The following is a 20,253-nucleotide window of genomic DNA, read 5'->3' as shown; positions in this document are numbered from 1 at the left end:
CGATTTTTCACACTTGCCGTTTGGTTATCCTATCTTCCCGCCACATTCATACTGTGATTCCTCCCACAAACACCCCCATCTCCTATACACACCACACAGAGGGAGAGAGAAAGATCACATACGCAGAGAACTCTCCTTTCCCTCACAAATGTACAGGGCCAACACACAGAAGTCCATACCCTCTGGGAGTCCCCATAGGCAGAATCTCCCCTCCTCACACAGAGTTCATACACAGGGCTCTCAGCCATCAGTAAAATTACTTTTAATTTAAAATTGAAGGGTACCTCCAGAGTATAAAAGTTTGGAGGAAAATTGTCAGAAAAAAAACATAGTCACATAGTTTGATGGAATATTTAATAATCTCTGTCTAGATGATCACAGGTATGTGACTGTAGAAGGGGAGGCATAGTAATCACTGGCCTCTCTGACAATGAACAGAAAAATTATGGCAAAACGTTTGTAAAAGAACTACCATTGCAGTGTTTCCACAATTGTGATTTATGAGGGGGAGGGTTGTGGTTGCAGTTTGTTATAAGACAAAAGTGGGAGTGAAAATCAAGAATGAGAACTCATCAATATTTTTTGTCAGATTAGCCTCTCTGCTTCCACTTTTTACACTAAATACCAGGAGACTCACGATAAAATCGTGAGATTTAGCAACTCTTGATCCCAGGTCCTAACTCTTAATTTCCAGATTTGAATATCCCTGTGTTGCACATGCGTGCGCGAACACCAGTCCTGCATGTCTGAATACATGAGCGCACCTGCGCACCCACATCACCCCGCTGGCAGCCGTGCGAGGTTCTCTGAGCAGAGCTCGGGCGGCACTTCCGAGGCTGGTCGCTAGAGGGCGCGCTAACCGGGGTGTCTCAGGCCCTGCGGAATGTACCATTCCCGACCCTCCCCTCGGCTGCTCTAGGACATTCCGGGGCTGGGCTCCCCCCCTTCTCCCGCGGGGCACTTGGTTTGCGCGGCGGCCCGGTCGGGCGGTGGGGGGATGGCGGCGGCCGGCGCCTCCGGGAGCGGGATGGCGCAGAAGAGCTGGGAACTGGCCAACAACATGCAGGAGGCGCAGAGCATCGACGAGATTTACAAGTACGACCGCAAGCAGCAGCAGGAGATCCTGGCGGCCAAGCCCTGGACCAAGGAGTGAGAGCCGGGGCCGGGGCCGGGGCTAGGCGGGCGGCTGGGCGGGGCCGGGACCGGGGGTGAGGAGCCGGGATACCCGAGCACGGAGCGGGGTGGGCCTGGGATGCGAGGCCCCGGGAGGGAGTTCAGGATAATGGGGACGAGGTGGCGGTGGCCTGGAGAGGCAGCGGGGCTGCAAGGGGGGGTAGGGGGGGAGGCAGCGGGGGAGCAGGGAGGGCCACCGGGGAACTTTGGGTCATGAACCAAGGAGCGATTCCGGGGTGGGAGAGGGTGGAGACGGGCCTCTGTTGTAATAAACCTCCTTCACCTGTATTTTGCATGCGTTTCCTGTGTCTGTTTAGGTCAGATACTTGGTTTCTTGCTAGCATCTCTCCGTTTTGTTCTTGCAGCAACCACTACTTCAGATACTGCAAGATCTCCGCCTTGGCCCTGCTGAAGATGGTCATGCATGCCCGGTCTGGGGGCAATCTGGAAGTGATGGGGCTGATGCTTGGGAAAGTGGATGGGGAAACCATGATTATCATGGACAGTTTTGCTTTACCGGTAGAAGGCACTGAAACTCGAGTCAATGCTCAGGCTGCTGCATATGAATATATGGCTGCATACATAGAAAATGCAAAACAGGTAAATAAAGAGAATTATGACTTTCTATTGGCACTACAGTAACAACAAATAGTGTTGTAATTTACACTGGGTTTTGAGATAGTCTGTGTAGGTTTTTTATAAAGTTTCCGTCAGCAGGATATACATGCACAAGATCAGGACCAATAAAAAGTTGATAGTTCTCTTTTTTTTTTCTCATGTATGTTTAATATCTTTGTTTATCATATTTAAATATTGCAGTGTTCTTTCATCTTTGTAGATCTGAGTTTAAATTCAGAGTTAGATCACCAATTAATTGAGTGTAATTTCCTTTACATTTGTGCTCATCACCTAGGAAATGTTTTTATGGGTGCAGTCGGTTGCTCAGGAATGGAATAGCAAAGGAACTTATTCACAAATTTAACACAATTATTTGTGGCATAAAATTAAAAGTTAGTGTCAAGCATTAAATCTTTGTATTTTACAACTGTCTTATCTGGATGCTATGTAGCATATACGTAATAGGTATAGTGTTGTTTTATCTGCTTATTCTTTTTGGATAATCTTTTTGTTTTCCATCAAAAAAAAACCCAAAATTCATTTGGGAAGAAAAAATAAAAATAAAGGAGTATATAGTTTCAATGCTGTTTACTAGTAATTGCACTTTATAAGCTATGAATGTTTGAGTCAAGAAGGAAGGATTAACAACTGTGAAATAGTTCTTTCCTCCACCATACAAAGTTCCCATGTTACATTCACATTTAGGCCCTGATCTTCCAGTAGGGTCACTGCAGACAGAATTGGAGCTTTAATCTCTGGTAGATCTAGAGTGCTTGTCCCAGGTTGGAACTGCTCTTACATTCATCTACCACATCATATACTTATTTTATTGTAATCATCTACTGAAAGCTTGATAGTCCTGTGGTGCAGAATGAGCATTATATCCCATCCAGTTCTCCTGGTTTAATTAGTTTTAATAAGGCCCTGTCTCTACTTAAAAAGTTTTACTGTATTAACTATATCTGATGTGATTGGGCAGATCATTTCATTTGTGCAGAGTTCTCCTAAAGTTAGTGATGCAGCTCAGATTGCAGGATTAGGGAATTCTTATGGAATTCCTGCTATATTTACACTTTGTTTACTTATAAATTTCAGTATAAACTGCCAATTGAATTAGATCAGAGATCAGAAACCTGTCAGAAGTGGTGTGCTGAGTCTTCATTTATTCACTCTAATTTAAGGTTTTGCATGCCAGTAATACATTTTAATGCTTTTAGAAGGTCTCTTTCTATAAATCTATAATATAACTAAACTATTGTTGTATGTAAAGTAAATAAGGTTTTTAAAATGTTTAAGAAGCTTCATTTAAAATTAAATTAAAATGCAGAGCCCCCCACTGGTGGTCAGGACCCAGGCAGTGTGAGTGCCACTGAAAATCAGCTTGCGTGTCGCAGGTTGCCTACCCCTGGATTAGATTATAATATATGAGAAAAGAGCATGCACACTATAGGTCATTTTTGTTTTAAAAAATTACAACTTTTTTACAGCCACAGTTACATTTTTAGTAATTTGCTGTTTTGGTATGGCCAGTTCAAATACCATTAAAACAAAAAACCCAAAAATAGAATCGGTTGTTGAGTTGGCAGTAGGGTCCTTTGCCCTCCAATGAGCTGGATACCTCCCACCCCCATTTCTCCTGTCCCTGGGTAGTGGGCTTTCCCCAGGACACTAGAACCAGTCCCAGCTCAGAGACCCCTGGAGGCCATGTGGGGGCTGGCACCACCCAGGCTACCCTCTCTTGGGGCACAGGGCCCTGTGGGAAGTACAAGCCCTACTCACTGGGCAGCCACGGGAGGTGAATTCTTCTAGGTCACACGGGAGCTGCTGCTGGTGTTTGTTAGGCCTAGCCCATGCCACTGGGTGGAGGTGGAATTGCACCTGTGGGGTGAGCGCCCCAGGGATCTCTGCCCCAATCCATGCGTATGCCCGGCCCTGCCTTTTTCATCCACCTCCTGTTGGGAAGGCCAGATTAACCCTTTGTGGGCACAGTGCCAAACATATCTGTGGGCCCCCATAGAGGCAATGGAGCATGGGTGGAGGGGTCGGTCCCTGGATTGAGGGGCTGGCCAGGAGCATGGCCTGACGTGGGCGGCCCTGCTCCGCCCAGCCCAGTGCAAGGGCACTATTTACAAACTGGCAGTTGCCGGATGCACAGTGGCCCACCCAGCCCCATGCTGCCAGCATGCCCCTTCCCCCCAGGAGTGGGCCCATGCCACACCACAGAGCCCCCCCGCCCAACACTGGAACAGCCCTCCAATTCCCTATGGGCAGAGCCCCGCCCAGACCCACTATACTCAGTCCCCACCCAACCTTGCCATAAATGCACAACGCCCTGCACAACACCATCCCTGCCCAGCAACCCTGACTACAGCCCCACAAGTGCCCCAGCACACACAGATCTTCCCTGCCCCTGAATAGCCCCGCACCTCCAGGCTCTCCTCCCTCACGCCCTGCCTCCTGGCTGCATTCACCAGCCCTGCTGGGAGGCAACTGTCTGCCATGCTGTGCTACCAGTGCAGGTCCTGGGGCAGGGAATTTCTCTGGCCCCTCAGGAGTGGTGCGATCAGCCAGGTTAGGGCCTGCCGCAGCCATCCTCCCTCAGGACCCACTTGTCTGGAGGGGACCAGCCGAGCCCCCCACACTGTTCCCCCCTCCCCAACTGGCCGAGATTGGCCAGGCTTCTGCACCAGTACCAGGCAGCTCAGCTCCAGGGAGACAGGTGGGGTCCCATGGGAAGTAGAGACTGCCCGGAGCTGGAGGTGCACTGGGGTCTGGCCAGGGGGCAGAGAGAAGCCAGCGGATGGGGCTGGGGGTGAAGAAGAGTCCTTGGCCGGCAGGCCGAGAGGAGCAAGTGGGAAGGTGGGGGAAGCCAGCGGTTTGACGGGGTCTTAGAGCACAGTGCAAAGCAGAGCAGGCCAGGGACCCTTCTGAGAATGGGCCTGGCTCCATGGCACCACTGTAAACCCAGCACTATTATTAGGTCATGACAGAGGGGCATCTGGGTTAAATTTGAGTGAGTGGCTTGCAGTATCACGCAAATTTGCAGCCACTATAACACGTTGTGGTGTGTTTTAAAAGTTGTGGTTTCTCAACAAAATTGCGGAATGCTATTATCATCTTAAATATAACTTTATGCTTATTCAGACTGTTTTAGGTACCTCCCTATCCCATTTTAAGCAGATGATTTTGAGATTTCTTTTAATTTAGCTTGCTTTGTCAATAATACATGCATGTGTATCTGAAAAATATTAGTATTATGTATATTTGTTTGTTACAGTGATCTAGCTAATGTGAACATTACATTTTCATCTGAAAAATTTGTGCCAATTTGTTTATAATCTTACAGGTTACTTCTAACAGAGTGGGAAAGACATTTTTTCTGCAGTCTTTTTACTTTGTGCTGTTGAGCACTTTGATATGTAATCAGCTTCTTAATTTTGTTGATGGTCACTTTCGCTATTAGTTTCATGCATTACTATGATGACTTCATTTTCATTCACTGTTCAATGAGGAGCTCATGTGCATACTCTTTCATAGGCCCTGGTTGAGGGATGTTTTCAGTACAGGTTGAACATCTCTAATCCGGCACTCCTTCGTCCAGCAACATCTGTGGTCTGGCACAGGTGCCAACTCCATGGGTGCTCCAGGGCTGGAGAACCCACTGGGAAAAATTGGTGCGGAGCATCCCCTGGCGTCAAGCTCCCCTCCCCTCCCGCCCCCCATGCCTCTCACACGCTGGTGGCCCTGGGTTTACCAACTCCTCCTCCTCCCTCCCAGAGCATCTGGAGTGCTGTGAAAAGCTGATCCGCAGCGTTCAGTCTCCAGGAGAATGAGGGAAGTCCTGGGGCCAGCGCCTGGGACCCCAGGTGAGGGGCCGGCGCCCGGGACCCTGGGCGAGGGGCCATGCTGGGTGCAAAGCCTGGGGGTGCTGCAGCACGCCTGCATCTCTTCTTCCAGTGCCTGTGGAGATCCACTGGCATTCTGCATTTACCTCCCATGGTTCAGCAAATTCTCTGGTTTGGAACCGGCAAGGTCACGAGGGTGCCGGACTAGAGTGGGTCAACCTGTGATATCTGAAAATAGTTCTGTTTTTTAAATTAACTGATAGCAAGTTCACAGTGTCCCCTTATATCAGATGGAGACATTGACTTCTGTGTTCATTTAATCAGATCTCACCTGTAGGGTTAATAAGATCAAAAAGTATTACTCTCTCGGAAGAATGTAGTGGTGTGTAAATGATCTATTCTTCTATCTGTATCTATTAAGCATGTAAACCGTAAAGCAAGTAAAAGATGCTTTTATTTTAAGCGAGATCCTGCTTCTGTTTAAAGTTGGTGGCTAAACATCCATTGATTACAATGGATGCAAATCAGACACTGTGTTCTGTCTTGTATTATTATTTTAGTGATTTGAGTTTCTTGTTACAAGGTCTATATTCGGCAGAACTGGTTGTCCTGTATAAATCCAAAAGAATGCACCTCTGATATGCATGTTGGAAAAACCAATTGTTGGATGCCAGGAATTTAAGTTGTTAGTATCAGTGTAGTTATAACTTTGTGCCATATGACTTCTAAAAACATTTTAACCAGAGAAGGCTTAGGTTATTTAATAAACATATGGGTTTTGAAACTTGGCATAATAGTGCAGGTAGATACTTGCATTTTTTCTTCCCCATAATGTATCTGCAGTATGCTAAAAGCCCAAAAGAGGGCATCTGTCACTTTCTTTATGTGCAAAGGCTTTTAACTATATGTATTTTTCCCCTTCACTTCATTAGGTTGGTCGTCTAGAAAATGCAATTGGCTGGTACCACAGCCACCCTGGCTATGGTTGCTGGCTTTCAGGGATTGATGTCAGTACTCAGATGCTTAACCAGCAATTTCAGGAACCATTTGTGGCAGTGGTTGTAAGTATTAGAAGTTTATTAGTTAAGCATTCCATAGACTGACAGAATGGTGCAATAACTTAATATCTTTGTGTTGAGGTGAAAATATTTATTTGTAGTTTTTATCTATATATCTCTCTATATATACTGTTAAATAACCTTCTGATAGTATTTTTTTTATTGGGGGGGGGGTAGAATCCAGGCTTCAGATCAGTATATCTCCTTTGCCAAGCTTTCTGGGCTAAAGAGAAAGTCAAGACAATGGTATACAAACAAATTTGTTCACTGGGACTGGAGAGCTTTCATTCGCTTCATCATTCCAGGTGTAGTCTGTTAAAATCTTTTCTCTAATCTTAGATTAGAAATCATGCTTGTTACTTCATCAAAGAATTGAATAGCCCACACTGAGCCTTCTGCCTTAGACCTAAAAACTCTAGTTCTGTGATTCTCTCAACCTTCTGTAGTAAGGGACACCGGGCAAAATTGCTCACAAAACTGTGGTATTCCTTATATAACATGAAGTCACTGACATGACATCAGAGAGTTGTACAAAATTCTTTTTTTATATATTCTGAGGAAATTCATTGGGCCCTCCAACCCCTGAGGACTGCAGGTCTCAATTGAAATAAAAATTTAGCCTTTGGTTTAAACAACAACTTACATAATCACTTGCTCTACTAAAGAGTGTAAACACCAACAAAAGAATGAAATTATTTAACGAATAGTTGGCAGTCTAACTAAAATTGTGGGATTAAATTAGAAAAGTATAGATCAAATATTAGAAAAAACTTCTGGACACTAAGATATATTATGTTGTGGCATAGTCTCCCAAGGAAATGTTGGAAGCCTCTTCAGTTTTGCTAGTAAAATGAAACTGGCCAATGCACTAGTAAATAGATTGTAGAGAATAATCCTGCATTATCCTCCTGCCCTATCCCCCGAATAGATTAGATGAACTAATATGTCTTTTCCATCCTTAATTTATTGCGGGGGTTAAAATTAAAAGCAATAAGTATCACCAATGTATTGACTGACAGATGATAACATTTTTGTCACACAAACTAGTACAGGATTTGCTGAGACTGAAATTGCCCATTCTGTTAATGTAGAGAAGTGGGATTAATAGGCAGCTGTTGATGTTCCACTTTCTTTTCATGAGTGCTCCTTATAAATTGATGTCAATTACAAAAGTACTGTGCTTTATTGCAGAACATAATGCAACTTTTCAAGTTACAGTGATTCAGTGTAATAACTATAAAGTTAAAATAGATCAATAAGCATGCCACCTGCATATATCAAAAATCACCTATATTTTTACAGATTGATCCAACAAGAACGATATCTGCAGGAAAAGTAAATCTTGGCGCTTTTAGAACATATCCCAAGGTAAAAGTTAGTTAAAAAAAGTATATGGTTATTATCGAGGTTATTAAACTGTATATAACTAAATGCATGGATCACATTTTTAAGAGTCGCTGTTAAGACTGAAAAGCACATAATCTGACCTATTTTTCCTTTTTTATATTCTGTATCTTCCTTTTTCAGCAAAAGATGTAAGTTTTTTTCTAACTTACAATAAGTATTAAAATATCATCATATTATGTATGCCTCTTAGAAGAAAAATAACATTGGTAAATAATCTGGTTCCTGTTTCAGGATTCCACTGCATTACTAATAGATGCAAATAATAAATCTGGGTATTTTTGTACTTAAATAGTCTTCTTTATATGTTGTTTGTGTTTAGAGAGGTGGAATTATAGTCTTCTTTCCACAGAGTTTTATTCCCTGTTGTATTACATGTATTTTTAGATATTGGAGCTGCAACATAATTACAGCAGTTAAATATAGTTTTGCTACTTCTAAAGTTTCTGTGGCATAGATCTATAAGAATTTGGACTGTTACAGGGAAGAAGAAATAGTAAATCTATGCCTTCACAGTTCAAAAATCAGCTTTTGGCTGCACATATTTTTAAACCTGGGAATCTATATTGCGATTGCTTTGAGAAAAGCAAGAGTCAAAATCTCATACATGCATCCAGTGAAGTGGGTTTTAGCCCATGAAAACTTGACCAAATAAATTTATTAGTCTCTAAGGTGCCACAAGTACTCCTCATTTTTTTACTTTTATTTTTGACAGTCTTTTCAAAGAAATGTTTACAGATTCACAGGGTAAAACAAAAAATAAACTACCACATTTTGAAATGGAAATTTTAAGCTGCAAATAATAACATATCAAGCTTAAGATACTTACTTTAACTTGAAATTATTTAAAGCTGAAATCTAAATTTTTCTATCAATGATAGAGAAATAAAAGTATAACTTAGCTGATATATAATCAAGTATCATTACACCGCCTTGAATTCCAGTTAAACCCCTAATCCCTCAAAGACTTACACACATTCTTATGCACTATGAGTAGTTCTGTTGGCATCAGTAGGATTGCTCACGGGGTATGAAATTAAGCATGTTTTTGCAGGATTGGGGCCTACTTCTGCAATGTGATTTGTTAGCATGGACCTTTACGCTCATGCAGAGTACAGGTGAAGTCAAAAGGACTCTGTTTGGACATGAGAATCTGGGCTAGTGGATCCTATTATAAGAAAATAGAAACATTATTGTGTTATGGAATACTCCAATCCAGCATCACCTTGTAATTGTAAAAATATGTGTGAAAAATTCCCCATTTCATTCATGCAGTACCTTTTTGTTACAAATGAACAGCAGATCTGCATAGACTGTTTTTCTAAACAAAAAGAAATAAGTTCTGACAACAAGAAATACTCATCTATGAACCGAAAAAATCTCATATAAATACTTTCAGTGCACTAAACAGGAAGAAGAAATTTAACTTGAACTTCTAAACCAAATCACAATTAGACGTGCATTTTAGCAGAATGTTTTAAGAGGACGAATGGAAATGATTCAGGTGGGTGGTATTTGCCGGTTCAGTGGTTGTGAAGGCTGCTGTTGACTAAATTGGAGACTGAAGTTCTGGGACAGGTACAAGGTGGGCAATAGTAGTGCAGGGTTCATCTCACTACTGTGCTAGTTTTTGTCAACCCTGTTCCGGCGCAGTCATTTCTAGGGATGAAGTGAGTAGTCTGGCCTCCATGCCCCTTCCATCACTGCCCTAAGAGAAAACGATATGGCCACTTCTGGTGGGGATATCTGCCCAGTGAGAACTGGTCTGAGATCAGCAACTTACTTCCTACACACTTCTGCACATCAGTCAAATACTAATGACTATTAACCCAGGCCAGATGAACCAGGGATCAAGAGAGAAGATTCCAGAATCCATGTCTGCTGGGCCATCTGTTTTCCCTATGGAAGTTGTTGTCTTTATTGGGAACTTGAACAGCATTTGCAAGTAGACTTAAAATGACGTCTTTCTTTTGCATGAAGAAATGTATCTACTACTTTTCCACTTACTGTCGTGGTTGCTGTTTGTTTAACTTTTCAGGGCTTTAAGCCTCCAGATGAAGGTCCTTCAGAATACCAGACTATTCCACTTAATAAAATAGAAGACTTTGGTGTACACTGTAAACAGTAAGTAACTCATGAATTATTATCTGAATCATAAGAAGAAAATCTCAATCTTTCTCCACCTTCTACCATGGCCCTAAATGCCATTTTTTCTTGCAATGACCCAAATACTACAAGCCTTTGTTTTCTTCGGCTGCTAGCTTTATAGAGAAGTGTTGCTAGCTGTCATTCAGCAGGGAGGTGGTTTGGGGACCACTGCTTCAGTGAGCCAGATGAATGCTGTGAGCAGCTGGGTCAATGCAGCTAGCATCTTGCCATCCTCGAGCATAGCTTCTCTGGAGCAGAGTGTAGTAGGGTTGGAAAGAGGAGCTGCTGCAAGGAGAATGGGCTGATAGCATCAAAAGAGGCAGGAAAAAGAGCTGCTTCTCCTCTCCTGTTAGTTTGCTTTCTTTTAGTCCTAGAGGTCATTTGGTTTTAGCAATTTTTGCTCCATACCTGTCCTCATGACCCAACTGAAGTTTGCAACCCCAGTTTGAGAGCTCTTGAACTCAGAATCAGTGTTCAAAATAATTATCAAATTCATATTGTTAGTTTATTATGTCTGATGTAAAATGTTACTTAAAACCCATTCACTTGGGAGAGCAAATTATCTCTTTGGTGCATTTTGTACTTATGCATACAACTCTCGCTAGAATTAATGAGTTACATGCTGAATGATTCATATGTTGATGAAGGGCTGGACTCCAAAGGGATAGATAGTTAAAACTCTGGAGAGTTGTGGGAAATTGCATTATTGGCAATATATATAGTCTTTCGAGGCTTTCCTGTCATATTAACCAAAAAAAAAAGAACACTTTTCCCATTTCCAAACTAACAACTTGAAGACTATGCACTTAAAAAAAATAAAGCTCTATAAAAATCTCAACTGGTAACTATTAATAATTATTTGCATTACCATCAAAGTAGAAATCCCTGGCAAACACTTAACTGCTAGTCATTCTGACTATTCATTATAAAGCAAACCTTCTAGATCAAGTGTGATTGTTTGTGCATTTCTATTGCATTAGATTTTTTCTTTAAATTTACCATTACCATTTTTAATCGGTTCGCAGATAAATGGAATTTTTTAATTTTATGAAAAATGTAATAATTACCATAATAGTCTAGCTCTCAGAGAGCTAGTTAGTATCTGTTTGAAGTCATTATCTTTCTTGAAGTTACATGGAAAGATTTACGGAAGAGGACTTTCAATCTTCCCCAGTGGAAGATAGCCATGAAAAAAGAGGAAGGGTTGAAATTGCGGACACTATGCTTTAGCCTGTTGGGTGATGAGTTGCTAACACTGTGGTGTCTCTAATGTTCCTTCTCCTGCAATGTGAATGAATTATTTGTACCACAGAAGATTAGAATAGTTCTTTCCACCCACTAGTATTTGTACTAGGGTTTGTAATTCTGGTTTTAGTGATAGTTTCTCTAGGCTTCTCTTTCCTACCTTAATGATGAGCTTTTCTGTGTTTGGGTCCTGGTATGCTGGCAGTGCCAGTGGGCACTGGGTAGAAAAGCAGAGCTACTGCTTTATAATCTTATACACATGTCCAATTCCCCACCACCACCCCCTGCCCCGGGGAGTGACTGCATTCCAACACTTTACAGCCATGAATCTATACATCAGTCTCAGTGGGTGCACTTTTACCTCATCTTTGGCTGCTATTCTATTACAGTACTTAGTTGAGAGGTTGTCTTTGAGGAAATGCTAAATAGGTTTTGTGTGTTATACCAAATGCCATCTCTCTTAATTAAAGTGTCAATTCCTAATGATAAGCACCTCAATTAATGTTGGAAAAGCATTTAGCTTGTAAATTTACAAATGTGAAACTTTTGCAAATGTTTCTCCTTTTGCCATTTAATTTTTTAAAGGAATTATATTTGGCATGTTAATTTACATTTTACAGTAGTCTTCAATTGTATATTTGTAGATATATGACCTAACAGACACACACACATATGCTCTTCCGTGATATTTTAAATTGGCCATCATTTTTCTTTATTTTTACTAGTTTATTCACCGATTTATTTGTCAGATGATTATAGCACAGGCCTGGGAATTGGGAGATCAGGGATCTAATTTTGATTCTGCTACAGATTTCCTTGGGAAATTCACCTTTGTGCCTAATTTTTCTCTAAAGTGAGGATCTTTCTCTGCATCACAACAATATAAAGTTTAATTAATCAATTTTTGTAAAAAACTCTTATTATTATTTTGGCTTTCTAGCTCGTTTATGTGGTTGAATTGGTCAGCATTAGATTTCACTTATAAGTGCATTTTTCCTAATATGGTTGTTTTACCAAACAGTTCTCCCAAGACCAGGGTTAATATATCATTGCTAATGGATTAGTGGATCTGTGCCATTTAAATAATTTAATTTAAATTATTCAAAAATAACTATGTGCAGTGACAAGGAAAGACAGGCAATATTTTTTTTTAAATAATGTTTTAGTGATTTTAATTGGATAACGTATAAGTGGTAGTTATAGCTGCATCAAAATAAAACCATGTAAATGCTGTAGTAGCCACACAAGAACAGGAAGCCCAGCAATCGTTTAACTTAACTTCACTTCTCTGATACCCCAAAAAATTGTACCTCATGTTCCAACTCCCAGTATGACCTTTTAGGACCTCGATAGAAATGTTCTTGCATAGCTTAAAGTGAAGATTAACTTATGGGCGTGTCAGGTTCTCCTTTTATTAAATCCTACATGAAATTTCTTGTTTCAGGAGCATCACATCCTCCAACAGCCTTCTGAGAATTGCTTGTAATAGATGTTTGAAAAATTGTAACATAACTTAAAAACAAATGTACAGATCTCTTTTCTCCCCTGGTCCTATTGCAGCCTTTTTGTTCCTTTACAAATCTGATTTCTCTTTCTCTTCCTGGAGGCCTCAATCCATTTTGCAAGCACTTCAGAATGAGTACATCAAAAGAGATAATCTGTAGAAGGCATGAGCTAGGGAGGGCAGGAGGGTTCCTTTTGATTTACACATTTAAGATGAATTCCCACTAATAGGAAAGGGGATATGTTCTTCAATTGGCAAGGCTTTCTATATACATCTGTATTTATAACACAGCTTAATGGAAGAAATAAGTATTTTTTAAAGATACAGAACTTTGTATTTTTTACTTTCAGTATAATGAATATCTGAGCAGCAGAGAAGGTGCAACATGTACTGCTGCCTTGTAAGATGCAATAGGAATCATGTATTTAAAACAAAACGGGATAGCTTATCTTCCTTATTCCTTTGTTGTGAATTCTGTAATATCAGGAAAATTTGTCGTCTTAACACGTAAGATACATAACAAAGGATAAATAGGGTCTTTGTTAAGCTTACCACTATCCAGCATTGCCACTTATCACATTCCACTAGATCAGCAGTATTTCAGTTTACTTTTATATCAAAATTATACTAATACTATGATAGCACCCAAAGGTCCAAAGCAGGATCAGGGCCTCTTTGTAATATGCACTATACAAAACTATTGAAAGGACAGTAGCTGATCCCAAAGGTGATGTGTTACAACAGAACGTAAGCAGACGAAGAAAACAGCATTTGGTTAGTTATAACTATTAAAACTTCATACATTAAACACAGGAGGGAAATCCCTCAGAGAAACGTTCTTGGAAGATGGTGTAGATCTTAGGTGTAGATCTTAATGTGTGTTACTGTTGGACCTTAAAACATTGTGTAATTTGTCACATCGGTGTTCTATTAGTCTTTGCATTTTTGAGAAATGCATTTACTTTCTGTTTATTCCTTTTCAGATGCCTATGACCATGAGGATTTGATTGTAAAATCTTTGACTGGTAGCTAACTTTGAAAAATTTGATTTTTTTTTTTTTTTAAATAGGTATTATGCTTTAGAGGTCTCCTACTTCAAATCATCTTTGGATCGTAAATTGCTTGAACTATTGTGGAACAAATATTGGGTGAACACACTCAGTTCTTCTAGTTTGCTTACTGTAAGTAGAATAGCATATCCTTTAAGAGTGCAGGTACCTCTCACTCCTTGGTGCTAGAAGCAGGGATCTCCGCTGCAAATTGCTTAATGGGACACTGTTGAGTAATTTTGACTCCAGATTTACATTCTGTGCATCAGGTTTTACAAAACCAAATAATAGAGGAAAGTTTTGATTTATATAAATAAAACCTTTCTGTAAACATTTTTCTGTTTTTACTGTTTGATAACCAGAAAGTGAAGCTAACTAGTTTATTCTCATTGTCTAAGATGAGTTTCAGTTAAATCTATTTTTTAAACCCTCATAACATTTAGTATCCCCTTACTAAATGTACCCTCATAATATTTAGTATCCCCTTACAGTAGTAATTAGTATCCATTAAAGGTTACCAGATATATAGGCTAGATATTATTGGTGGTGTTACTAATTTTATTATAACAACTCCTTTTAAACCATACTTAGTATCTTTAAAAAGGGACTTTTTTTGTTGTAACCATGTGCCTCAAGTAGGAATTGTGACTTGACCATTAGATAACTACCGTCCATTGCATTCATTGTATTTCTGTTATAAACATACTTGTTTACTTTGGATTAAAATCTCATTTACTTTCTTCAATAAAAATCCAACGCACGGTGATTATTTTAGTCACAGGGATAGAATGCACACAGTCTTTAATATGTGTTTTTACTCTGTAAAGCAACTCTGTAAAATGATACTGTGAGGCTCCCTATTCTCTTGATTATTCCAAATCAAATTTGCTGCATTTGCAAATAAAAATATTTTTCTTTCCTAACTTCCAGTCCTGCAAATTTGAATAGGGATTTGAAAGTCAAACTTTGCTTTTTCCAGCTTGCACTTCATGTCTAGTAAAAGATTCTGCCCACAGTAATACTTGTGCTAGTCTGTTGTATTCAGTTGGATTGCATAGTTTGTAAATTAGAGCAGAATAATATCCATTATTCTCAGTGAGGTTGCATAAATTGAACAGAGAGTAATGCTAATATGGCTTTGGTTGAATACTTTAATTTGTGAAAACTGAACACTTCCTGCAGTCCATAGGAGCATAGTCTGTTGACATGTAGTTATATATTCCTGTGAGCTGTAGGAAGAAATACCAGACAAGGAGCAGACTTAGGAGGGACAAGTAGGAGAGCTTCCATCATTTTGGAGGATGCTACATGTTGAGCAGGAAACGTCAGTGCGTCCTCACACGTTAGTGATGAAGTCAAGATTTTGCTGTGTCTGTGATGGGCTCCATCTTCTGCTGCCACCATTGACTCTAAATTCAGTTGTTCAGCTTGCAGTGAATTTGGAGATACTCCATATCCCACCGTGTGTGGTGCTCCAAGATGTAGATCAGTGTATGATCTGTTGAGCTCCAACTAGTCTGCCAAGCTAAGCCCAGCACTACTTAGATTTAAAGGTAGTTTGTGAGGTTGCTTACTTGTGTATTTTGTGCATAAATACTAGCATGACTTACAGCTCTATCTATAATACATTTAATGGTATTTTGTTCCAACAGAATGCTGATTACACAACTGGCCAAGTCTTTGATTTGTCTGAAAAGTTAGAACAGTCAGAAGCCCAGCTGGGCCGAGGAAGTTTCATGTTGGGTTTAGAGACACATGATAGAAAATCAGAAGACAAACTTGCTAAAGCAACAAGGGACAGGTGAGATAATACATGTCTGGATTCTCTTTTGTAAGAAATGCTATTCTGTTTTAAACCCTAAGTTCACGTACTTTAAACTATGACCTGTAGGGAGTTATTCTCCAGTTTCTAAGCATTTTGGAGGAGTCAAAGTGAAAAATACACTACTGTAATTTAGAAATTAAAATATAGAAATACCTCTTATTTCCATCACAAGGGCAATTACAATTTTTTTATTTATTACAGTGAGTAAACTATTTATTAACTGAAGCCAGGAAGAAATCCCTTTTGGGTTTATTATGTTTTGTAAATCTTTTGTGTCTTCTGAAGCATCCAGACAAGATGCTAGGGACCTTTGACCTGCTTTCAGCATGGCATTTCTTTGGTGGGCATCATAAAAATGACATTTCAACCTTCTGTGTTCGCTCCACTAAAGTTGTTAACCAATTCTGTATTTCTAATTGATCTGTTTTTAATCAAAAATATCTGTTAAAGTCCATTCAAAATATAGGAAATTTGTCAAATGCAAAAGGCTAGCATAGGTTGAGCATTGCATTTTTTATTTTTGCAAGTGGGTTCCGACAATGGGAAAGAGGAGAGAAATACAAGTCATCAATGTATACATTAAGGACTTTTGCCATCTCTCTATACAGCATTTTACAGTTCTGTCTAAACCATGTGGTTAGTCTTTTAAAAAACTGAGGACTTGCCTTTTCCCATCTTTTGCATGAAACACTTCCTTCCACAAATGACCGTGCTGCACCTGAAATGGGGGTGGCAGGGTGGGGGTTGACTTTGTCCTGGCTTGCTGGAAGAGGGGTAGGAGGATAGGATAGGAAGAGGAAGGAGGTCAGAAGCTGCTGCAAAAAGGGCAGGTGGGGGTGAGTGTGCACGACACTGATTCATCTGGGAACGTAAGTGCGGACAGTTTTTAAAAAGGCAGGTTAGAAGACTTTTCTCCACGCAGCAAGCAAGGCAGCACCCACTCTGCCTCTCCTCAAGGTGACAAATATCATATTGATTAGGACCTGCTGTGGGTGTTGTGCTAGTTGCTCCTTTTTAGGGAGGCTGGGAAGGAATTTTTCCTTCACAACCATATTGGCTTATTATGGTGAAGAGAAAAGGGGGTTAGGCTGTATATCACAACTCATTTTGTAAGTGTGGGGCAGATGTCCAGTGCAGGTTGCTACATGGGGAAGACATCCAGTAGCCAGATGGATGGCCTGGTAAAGAACTTAAAAAGGAGGTGCTTGCTAAAGGAACGGAATGGGAAAGGGCTCCTATGTTTGGTTAAAGAATTATCCAACCTCCTTTTCAGGCTGTGAAGCTCTTCGGTGATCACCTGTTGCTTTTTCATTAGCTTTTATCAGTTGCCAAATTAGTTTTTTTTTACCACTTGATTTAATCTCCAATATGGTTACATATAAAGTATATCTGTGGCACTATATAACTGTTGAACAGTGATGCTTTACAAACTATGAAATGTCATCCTGTATTGTGTAGTAAGAAGGAAGCATTTCAAGTAATTTACTCCAAATAAGTGTTCCTAGAACTCATCATTGTCCAGCTATGCTGGAAGGAGGACAGGAGGCACTGGATGTGCTTTAATTAGAACACAACTTAACAGTCTGGGAGTACCCGGCAGATAAAAGTGTACAGTTCAGGTAATTCTGTGATCATTTTCATATATATCTGGGGGCTTCTGTCAACCCTCCCCTTTCCATCCTGGTCCCCAGCCAACCCACGGGTGGGAACACACTCACTCACTCGCTCTCTCAAATGTGGGTTGTGGGGGCTACAAAAGCAAGGGGGTTGCTTCCAGCCATGCCAGTCATAGGAGCCCCCCATTTCTGCTCCTTTAACTAATACCTCTTTTAAATCTTTCACAAATCCATTTTATCTGACCACTGTGTCCATTCCCTACACAGTACCTGCACTGGACATCCACCCCGTATTTACATAATGAGTTCTGACATCGTAGCCTAACTTCTGTTCCATGTTTTCCCCAAATAAGGTGCCCTTTCTCCCCCTCCATGCCAACTGCTGTGGGGATGGTAGAAAAAAACAACACTTTGGCTAATCTGGACCATGGACCTATATAGTATCCCCTCTTTTCCGGTCACCTAGTGGGAGAGGATGGATCAGTGTCCCCATGCTAACCTGCTCTAAAGTTGTTGTAAAAATCACACCATGCCTCTCAAATTTCTTCCTCGAGCAAGCGTGATGGCTGCTCCACCACTTATTGTACGGTGTGGTCATTATAGGTTATGGCATAGTTACTGTCCTTTCATATTTTCATAGCATTTTGATTAACAAGCTTTAAAAGCTATTAGAATCTAGAGTGAATAAGTTCTTGCGGGTCACAAAAAAGAACACTTAACTTTTTCAGTCCACTGTGTCACTTCAGTGACACGGCTTCAGTGAAGTACTGTGGATTCTTTCCTTTCTAATTTTACAGGGATTTGACTGATCAAATATAGACTATAACTCTTTTAGAAGTGAATGAGGGTGGTGTCTTTGTTTTGTTATGCTAAAACCATTAGCAGAACATGCTAAAAAAAAAGTAAGTGTATTTGGGAAATTAAGTACTGGAACTGATTTTCTATTACATGAGTTCAAGGTTTTATATTTCCTTTACTATAGTTAAATTAAAACCTAAAATAATGGATTGAATTCAGTTTCTTGTATTTTAGGTTAATGTCCTACACTGTTGGACAAAGAGTACTGTCTGAAATTGGTTCTTGACATGTAAAGAGGTTGTCAGTTTACCTTTTTAGATAACAAATAGCTTTTGGCAACAGCAACTAAATTGCTGTGACTTTTCATATCTGGACAGTTGTCAAGATTCATGGGGTTATGGGCACCCCGAACTCCTGAGACAGCTGAATAACTTATAATACAATGACAGTTCGGTGTTTAGCCAATGTTGAATTTATGCTTGTTTTCCAGTTGCAAGACCACCATAGAAGCTATACATGGATTGATGTCTCAGGTTATTAAGGATAAACTATTTAATCAAATTAATATTGCTTGAAGCGCATCGCCAGCTGATACGCATCTCCAAGGCTGAAAAAGTACTGGTTATGTCTGTCTTTTGGACATGTTCAGTTTTGGAGTTAAAGTAAGAATGGATAATTATTCAGCTAATTTGTAGTATTTTAAATCATCTTTCCCACCTTTTTGCCCAGTTTTAAAGAACAGATGGTTCTGAAATTTATTGTAAACTTTGTTCTCTATCATAAAACCACCATTTTGGATAATTGTTTCACAAGAAAAGTAAATGTGACTGTTATTAGATGCTGCTCTTTAGTATTTATATCTGTTATCAATCTGCAATAAAAAAAAAAATAAAAATGAGGAAGTGATTTTTTTGTAAACACTTGTTTCTAGCTTTTAATTATTTTTTGCTGTTTCCCCAGAATAATTCTTCTAATTCATCTAGTTTAGAGAGACGACAAAGCTAATTTAAGAAATTCCATTTTTGTTAAGAACATAATTTTAATATGCTTTCCCAACTCTTCTTTTCATTTTAAAACCTTGAATCCCTTTTGGTTAGTTTTTTAAACAAAGTTCTGATTGAAACATTAATAGTTTATTTTTGCAGATTGACTCAGTGGGGGGTCTATTCTCATTCATGTATTGTAAGAATATCTTTCAGCCATGCAGTGGAATTTATTTGCTAATACCCTACTGTCTTTCATAGAAAAAAGAGTGGCAACTGAATGGAAGCCAGGGCAGTGATAGAATTATTAGTACACGATGCCTTAATGTCATCCAGATATGATTAGAGAATAGAAAATAAAATTAATTTAGTTATTCTTTACATACAACTCAGCAGTTATGAAAGACCAATAATTCAGTGTTTGAAAGCCTTGATGTAACCCTATTGTATGTGTATAATACAGTGTCATTAACCTCCTTATGAACAAGAAGATTGTGGCAAACAAAATGTGTATGCTAAAACTAAAATAAACATCCAGAGAAAGATGTGCAGTTGAAATATTAGTCTTTTGTGAAGTTTTTCTCTTTTTTTATTCAAAAGTTTTAAGTCTGAATAGATTATCATGCTTGAGATGATCTCCATGCAATTTCTCTCTGGAAGATTCTTGTGCTGTATATGTACTTAGTGCACTGTCTATTAAAGTACTTAACAAAAATAAGTGGTTTTGATTTAAAAAACAAGGAAAAGCAGAGGCTTCTTGCAAATGCACAAAACATCAATTTTTGCTGAGTGCATAATTTGCATTTAAAGTGAGGTGGCACCATTAGGAAACAAAGCTTTTGCAAGAGGGCTGAATGTGTGTCCCTCTTTACATTTTAATGTGTTGCCTTTTTAAATTTTTTGTTTTGACTTTTTGAGAATTCCAAACAGTAATTGAAAATGTAAGACATAGCTGAGTAGTCAAATAACAAATTTGCAGTTAAGCCA

The 20,253-nt window shown here is 39.7% G+C and overlaps 1 protein-coding gene across 2 annotated transcripts; it reads left to right on the top strand.

Moving 5' to 3' along the window:
* The first annotated feature begins 963 nt into the window (after window positions 1–963).
* On the top strand, window positions 964–19,824 carry COPS5 (COP9 signalosome subunit 5). 2 transcript variants are annotated; one of them, XM_050941175.1, is made up of 8 exons: window positions 964–1,095; window positions 1,539–1,773; window positions 6,569–6,697; window positions 7,997–8,062; window positions 10,137–10,222; window positions 14,065–14,176; window positions 15,697–15,845; window positions 18,774–19,824. In XM_050941175.1, exons 1-8 carry the CDS (start codon window positions 998–1,000, stop codon window positions 18,856–18,858), a joined length of 960 nt encoding a protein of 319 aa, XP_050797132.1. In that variant the 5' UTR covers window positions 964–997; the 3' UTR covers window positions 18,859–19,824. The 2 variants fall into 2 exon arrangements, with proteins under 2 accessions (XP_050797132.1, XP_050797131.1); XM_050941174.1 differs by having other exon boundaries at window positions 965–1,149.
* Window positions 19,825–20,253: the final 429 nt, after the last annotated feature.

This window comes from Gopherus flavomarginatus, chromosome 2, assembly GCF_025201925.1.
Source record: "Gopherus flavomarginatus isolate rGopFla2 chromosome 2, rGopFla2.mat.asm, whole genome shotgun sequence".
In the NCBI taxonomy this organism is placed as follows: domain Eukaryota; kingdom Metazoa; phylum Chordata; order Testudines; family Testudinidae; genus Gopherus; species Gopherus flavomarginatus.
This window is presented reverse-complemented; position numbering and strand designations above follow the sequence as displayed.

Excerpts from the sequence above, each read along its gene's own strand:
- COPS5 (XM_050941174.1), top strand. The coding sequence starts at position 998 with ATGGCGGCGGCCGGCGCCTCCGGGAGCGGGATGGCGCAGAAGAGCTGG. Across the intron at positions 8,063-10,136 it reads CTTTTAGAACATATCCCAAG|GGCTTTAAGCCTCCAGATGA; the intron begins GTAAAAGTTAGT and ends TTAACTTTTCAG. Across the intron at positions 14,177-15,696 it reads GTTCTTCTAGTTTGCTTACT|AATGCTGATTACACAACTGG; the intron begins GTAAGTAGAATA and ends TTGTTCCAACAG.